Here is a 7,518-nt window from a genome sequence, read left to right as displayed (position 1 = left end):
TTCTTAGCAATATTGGAAACAGTATTGTTCAAACATTATTATTAATCACCTTTAATTGACTTCTTTAGCAGTTGCAGGAATTCCACCATAGACCACTCCATAAGGTATAAAATACTCAGCCCCTGGGCTTCTTTTTAGCTTTCTTGAGAGAAGTGGAATGACCTTGCATTTAGACAGTGTGCAGGAATTCCTTGTTTGGTTTAGAAGCACTATGTGGCTTATGGAGTGGGGTATGGTTGTAGAAAGCCTTCAAACCAGTAGACAGCACTGGTATAAACAAGCAGTAACCCCCATGAATATGTAGAAGACAGTGCTGGTAATGGTCTGCTTAGGTATATGGAGAAAGTAAAAACTCTCTTTAATACATATCTTTTTATGATTCATAATGCCACCAATGGAATTTCAGAGGGTAACATGATAAACACTCATTCTTCATTTTAATCAGAAAACCTCAGTACAGCCCAGTGCAGTGCCATATCTCATTTTGGGTAAAACACTGTAAAATTAAAAAAATACTGTGTGTATTAAATTATAGCATGGTAGATAGTTTAGGCTCAATTCACAAGCTTTCAAGAAGATCTAAACTCTCCTTCCCTGGCTCCCTCACTGCTGCCAAATGTTTACCCAGGTTTCGAGAATCTTGGCCAATCTGAGTGGCTGGGCCAGGATGATGCGCATCCGGCGTATGCTAGTTAATGCATTCTGGCACCAAGGTGTATCGAGAACATACACTAAGTTGCCCCTGTGCAGCTTGGTGTACTTTATGAAGGAGACAGCAAACAAGCAGGTAAATGTATTTAATTGCAGATAAAAAAGATCCTGCCTGCTTGCAACTTTTCTTTACAGTTAAGTTCCTCTTTAACACCAGCCTAAAACACTCTAATTTCCGCTTTATGACTGTAATTTTCAAATTTCCCTGAACTGAAAAAAAAAGAAAACTGTTCTTTTTCTCAAAATAAGGATAATTAACCTTGTCAATGGAGCCGTTATGTATTTACCACTTAAATGACACAAAGAAATTATGCTTATAATAATTTCACAAAAAGTTTTAAAAATATCAGGTTTGTGCTGTAAAGTTTTCAGACTAGATTGTGAATTGTTAAGAAAAGTGTAAATATCTTCTAATTTGAAAGTCCCAGTAGACATAAATGGATGCTTGTGATTACGGCTTGGGGTCCTACCACAGACAATGTATACACCACTACTCAGAACTTTAGGCCTGGGCCAACAGGGTATGAGTGGGCAGCACCAGGGAACAACGCTTACAGCTTGCTTCATGTGTTTTCTTCAGTTCTGTGTTCTATGAACACCATTTCAAACTTGTAGATGAACCAGTAGCATAACTCAAATGAAGTGCCAAGGGAAGCCAAAAGATTCTCCGTAGTTCAGACAATAAGCAGAATTAATTTCTTCGCAGCATTTTGGTAGATGATACTCTCCATACAAATGAGAAAGCCTGCTGCCTTCAACATCACCTTCTGGTTTAATTTTGTGATATTGTGTAACATGATTAGTAAGAAAATGGCAGGGCCTGTAGAAAAGGGCGTTGTCATTCTTGGGTTTAGGGCAACATGAATAATAAATATAGCTTTTTGGCCCTTCTTAGGAATATTAAGTGTAACTTTAGTTTCTTTTAGTGCTTTCATAGATACAGTATAATGTTGGTTTGCAGTTTAGAAAACAGTATTTTCAGCAGTGACACTTTTATCTCCAGGCATTTTCCTTTTCTGTCTCTGAAGTTGGACACTTTATATTGTTCTCAGTCCTGTTCTGCTGACTATAGAATCAGTCTTGTTATATGCATGGTTAGGAGTGGTCCTGGCAGTGGTAGCAGTGTCTGGCCCTGAGAAATACAGAGTCTCGGGGAGTGGCAGAAGGATGAAGTCCAGAAGTCTATGAGCTGTAAGCTATGCTACGCCACATTCTTTTTCTTGCAAGTTATATTCTCGACTCTTTTTCACCTTCCAAGCAGCAAAAGCCAGTAACAAGATTCCCAAGGCCTTGTATCCCATCTGGAGACCAAGGTACCTATGGAGAAAAAGAGGTTTGTGAAAGAAAGAATAGTAACCAATTAATACCTTTTGTTTTTGCCACCGGAAAATGCAGTCTAACTACAACCTAGCTGTCTCAAGGTGGCCTATCTTGCTCTGTTTTTTATAACAGATTAGAAAAGCCAGGATTTTTCCAGCAAGGTATAAATACACGTATGTGGTGTTATGAAAATTGATTCTCTTGCCAATATGTAAGTGCTGAACAGGAAAAAAGTTCTAGCAAACATGCGAAATCTAATAAAGTCTATGGAACACAAACATGAAAAATCTAAATTCCTCATTTTAAAGGATTATATGCAAGTTATTGCCATACAAGTTGTATGGGGACCTGGGTACTGCCCTGGGGGACACGAATTAATGCAAAAAAAATTTAAAACAATAGTTTTTACAGGAGCAGTGATATTAATGATTCTTAAAGTGAAAAGATAAAAATGAAAAATTCCTTTAAATATCGTGTCTGGGGGGTCCCCTTAATGTGCCTGTAAAGTGGCGCATCTGTACAATGTATGGAGCCTGCTTCAGCAATACTGACATTTCTAAAGGAAAAAATTTAATTTAAACTTGCTTGCAGCTGTACTGTATTGCCAGCTCCCGGCAACACAGATATTAAAAAAATGAAGAAACAGTCACGTGAAATGTTTTGGCTTGGCTGGGAGGTATGAGGACCGCAGGAGCTAAAGAGCACATCCGGGAGATTTCCAAGGAGAAGACAGCCAGGTGGGCTAATGAGTGTTACAGTCGTGGAGGACTGAGAGGTAGCCTGGGAGGACAGGGTGAGAGCAGTCTGAGATGGATGCAGAGTCAGTCTGGGAGGACCGTGGAAGCTTAGCCAGGGGGGCTAGAGAAAGGGGCAGCTGCAGCCAGGTGGGCTGACAGTGCCTGAAGAGGTAGTGCTGGGATCAGTAGCCACAGGAGGACAGCTGGGCACTAGGACTTTGCTAGGCAAACAAAAGGCCTACGGTCCCTGCCTGTAAAAAGGCATTTGCTAAAATCTGACTAAACCCTATAGTCAGATCACCTATCAGTGTGTCAGCTGGTCCTGGGAATTTTGTGCTCAAGCAAGTGTTATGCTGGAGAAGCTGAGGATTGTGTAAATAGACTGTACAGAAATGTTCTGCTAAAGTCAAGTGGGCATCCAATAATACCCTATTACTCCATGCAAGTCCAATATCCCTAAAAAAAAAAAAAAAAAAAAACACAAAGACCAAAGCTGCAAGGACAGTTTGACTCCAGAGTGTTGTGGAAATGACTGTATGCCTGGCTGTGCAGGGTGGGGGATCCCTATTCACCAGCGGCTCCTGCGGGGGTAGCACTATATATGTAAAATATTACAGAAATATGTCCTCTTCAATTGTACAGTATTTGTGCTGTAGCACAGAGAACCATTAGTATAGATAAACACTCATAAATGTAATGCTTTGAAATTACGCAAAAATTTACTTCTGCTCCCCAACCCTTCATGAACAGATAATAATGCCAATCATACCCTAAAACTAGAACAAAAAAATACTTATCAACATAATTGAACTTTAAGTAACTGTAATAGTGTTTGGGTGCAATGGTTAGATGCACCAGGCGTTAGTCCTAATATTAAGGCAGCACTGAACAGACTTAAACAAACTGTATTTACTTTGGATTGAAAATCAACTTCTAAGTGGAAAAGCCCTGAGAAGTGCAAAGGAAGGAATAATATTAAAATCGAAGGCTTGTAATACATGCAAAACTTGCTAATAATAGCTGAAACAATCTATGATACAACAGGTTATTGTATATCTGGGCAGCACAGGGGCTAAGTGGTTTGCACTTTTGCATAGCAGTACTTGGGTCGTTTCGAATCCCAACCATGACACTACCTGCCTGGAGTTTGCATGTTCTCCCTGTGCCTGCGTGGGTTTCTTCCGGGTACTTCGGTTTCCTCCCACACTTCAGTGACATGGTGGTAGGCTAATTGTCTTCTGTTGAAACTGGTCCTAATATATGTATGAATGTGAGCTAGGGACCTTAGATTGTATTTCTCAAACTTCAATATAACTTTTGCTTTTAATGATCAAATTATATCTGAAATATGCAGGTATCTAATGACAGGCTTTATATTTCCTTTCAACTGGTAAGCAGTTTGAATCGCACTTTATTGCAGAAGCTGATTGATATACTGTATTATCTCAAGCGCCGCATATGAACTTTTCTTATATTTTACAATTGTCAGTTTTGGATTTTCCTGGCAGCTTTACTTAGGATTCATTTTGCAATTCTTTTAGCACGGATTTTTCCACATTTTTTATGTGTTGTTGGGGAGGTTTGCGTTGAAAAGCAGGAATGTTGTGGTGGTGTGTCTTACTGTAACTTTTTAATTTTTTGAAAAAGAAAGCTACATACATAAAAAATAACTCATTTATAATTTACAATACCTGTTTCGCAGCAGATCATTATCATAATATTGACATGCTCCTTTCTTCTGGTGACATGATGAAGACCACCGAATACAGGCAGAATCTATAACAAGTCCAAAGAGTGCTGGGGCAGGCAACCAAGCTGGGAAACAGAATATGAGAAGTTAACTAAAATATCAGATGAAGGGTTGTGTTAAGCAGTTATCTTAAACAGACGGTTACCACAACATGGGCAGTGGATCACTGTGGTGGTTTACTCATTGAAAATCTAATTTATTACTAATAACAGGAAAACACAAGAGGCAGCAACTTTCTCCCAGCAATCTGACAGTATCACATTTTCCAGAGAAGTTTTTCTGTGCTCATTATAGATTGCTCTCTGCAACTAGCAGCCAACCACTTTTTTCCACACTCACCTAGAAGCCTCATAAGAAGAAACTGGACACCAATAGCAAATGATTTTTCATCCTGCGGTACCACCCTGAAAAACAGTAAAATTGACTGTTAAAAAAGTTAGCCTTCCATAATTTGAAATTAGCAATTATGATGTCCAGGGGAACGTGTTCAAGATAGGCAACCATTCAATGCATCCTTTAGATTCAGAACAGAAGTGGTACATGAGACTTACTATAAATTGGACCTGTATTTTCAGGTTTCCATTAAGGCCAACTATATACTGGCTAATATTAACAAAATGTATACAATGCGAAGAGAAAATAAGAAAGATAACAAATGTAGGGAAAAAGAGAACAATAATTTTCAATTATTTCTAGCTTAATCATATTAAAGCAGTAGTAAACACCGCTTGAACACTTCACCTACTGGTAAGCTTATAATAAAGCTTACCTGTAGGTACAAGGAATATCTCCTAAACGGGCACCATTTAGGAGGTATTCACTGTTTCTGCAGCTGATGATGTCATCAGTGCATGCACTCTGAAGGGACGTCATACTCACATCCTCCCTTCAGAGCTCTGTGCAATGGCCGTGATTCCCATATGCATGCATGGGAGTGACGTCATCGTGGTTCGACCATTCAAACAGCCATAGCCTGCAAACCCAGAAAAAAGACCAGGTGGAGATGGGAGCCCTGTCAGCAGAGACAGGACTTAATTTTAATGTAAGTCTTTTATAATGTGTATTATGCAATGCATACTAGCACATGGTGCCCTTAACTTGCAGGGATATTTTGTTTTTAATTTTTGCTACAGTTTACTACCACTTTAATCTGAACAATCTTGAAGTTTGTACATCTGAACAATCTTGAAGGTTGAAGATCCCCACATATGTTCTTCTATAAATTCTGAAACACAAATCACCTGCCCATTCTCCATTCAGAGATTCTGTTTCCTTTATAGAAGCTGTAGTATGGCTTCTATGAATGGAGCAGCTGGGTTGAAAGAGCACGTAGTTAGTATTTTTTTTACCAGGAGCCTGCAAAGCATTGAATCCACAGACTATCAGTGTAAGCTGTCTGTTTGTACCTCGTACAGGTAGGCAGTTACACACTGACAAGAAGCCTCAATTTTTTTTTTTTTTTTTTTTAAGTCCGCGGTGGTTCAAAAACCTGAAATGGAAAAACCATGAAGTGAATAAAAAAGTGCATGTGAAACGCACACTAAAAAGTGCACTTAAGAGTGTGCTTTAATCCACTCTCCGAAGGGGTTGGACCTCTACCCTGATCCCCTGGGTCACAAGGCTCCTGACAGGGACAAAGGGTTTCCAGGGTTTGCCTAGCAAGAAGGCCTGGCAGACCCCATTCTTCTAAATCAGCCGAAGCCGACCATTGTATACTTGGTCGAGGGGCTATCCAGAAAATAGACTCCCAGGGGCAGGGGTGGAAGGAACCTGAAGGCCACACATCCCCCCTCCCCCCCCCCCCCCCAGTTGTCAGGACAAGCCTGAGGACTCACACCCTTCATTCAGTGAGAAAGCACACAAAAGTGAGACAAACAGTAGGAGAAAATAAGCGGCTGAGGCCTGAGGCCTGGAAGACAAAAATTGTCCCAGACTTAGCCAAAAGACCCAGCCCTAAAATGTGCAGTGCAGAAAATAAGCATTTGGTGACTGTAGCCATGTGCCTGTTCCACAGTGGGGTCCCACACCCAAGTGTTACTAAGAGCACCCCTAGGGCGACCACTCCCAGGGGGCACAGACACCATGGACTCTCTGCCTTCCCAGCCCAAGGCCAGACAAGGTAGATCCACTCAAATCAGGAGGTACTGAGCTCTTTCAGTTTTCAGGGGGGGGGGATTACTCTCGTGCCCCAACTGCCTGTGGGCACACCGATTTGTGTCCCAGCCGGTACTAACCTTCCAAGCCCCCATCACTTCAGCAGGGATACATAGCCAGACACTGCAGCCTTGGTCAGGGTAGAATGACAGCACAGCACCCCCTACTGGTTTACTGATAAAAACAGATACTACACTTGATCTTAGCCAAAAGGCCAAGACAGGAAGCGTCAATGAACTATCTAGAGAGCTCAACAGTGCCTTAGCAGTTCATTGAGAACTACAAGTCGACAGCCGCAAAGGTTGTAGGTACTTGCAGTTCTCCCATTCACAGAGCGTTTTTTGTAAATTGACAGCGAGTGCAGGAAGAAGATTCCCCACTCATCTTCACATCGGGGGGGGGGGGGGGGAGTGGTGCTGCAACAGTAACATGTTACACACTGAATACAGGTGTTGGACTGCCACTCAGGTCTAGATAACTGTAGGAGCTAATACAGTGGCTCACAGTGCTGCTGCTAATTGCGAGGCAGTGGGTTAGTCTTCTCAACCTGCAACAGGAAGTGTGGTTATTGTCAGGATCTGCAGGCAAAAAACTTTGCAGCAGATTCACAAAAAACAACTTGACTAAGTAAATTTTATACAGTGAGGTATGATTCCAAGCATACCGAAAAAAGATTGAACACATTGGAAAAACGTGTCATCAGAAGGTCATCTAACGTTTTCTTTTTATAAAGCTGTGTAGTATTTGCTGTTAACGACAACAAATGGCACCTAGGTCTGAGCATTTGCCACTATTACTGCCCACAACTGAGCAGTGACTAGGGAACCACACATTTTTAATGTGAAA

At 41.1% G+C, this 7,518-nt stretch overlaps 1 protein-coding gene across 1 annotated transcript in view; it reads right to left on the bottom strand.

Moving 5' to 3' along the window:
• Window positions 1–1,062: 1,062 nt before the first annotated feature.
• The window catches only part of SLCO2A1 (solute carrier organic anion transporter family member 2A1), an 85,258-nt gene continuing 78,802 nt past the window's right edge, over window positions 1,063–7,518 (bottom strand). Inside the window, exons 12-14 of the mRNA XM_082249539.1 lie at window positions 4,858–4,922; window positions 4,460–4,583; window positions 1,063–2,028 (exon numbers count right to left, since the gene is read on the bottom strand). Coding sequence (XP_082105665.1) covers window positions 1,908–2,028; window positions 4,460–4,583; window positions 4,858–4,922 — 310 coding nt within the window. The 3' untranslated portion in view covers window positions 1,063–1,907. The remainder of the gene's footprint in view (window positions 2,029–4,459; window positions 4,584–4,857; window positions 4,923–7,518) is intronic.

The sequence above is a fragment of the Pelophylax lessonae genome, assembly GCF_965119305.1.
Source record: "Pelophylax lessonae genome assembly, chromosome: 3".
Classification (NCBI taxonomy): domain Eukaryota; kingdom Metazoa; phylum Chordata; class Amphibia; order Anura; family Ranidae; genus Pelophylax; species Pelophylax lessonae.
Note: the sequence above shows the minus strand (reverse complement) of the source record. Positions and strands in the feature narration are given on the sequence as shown.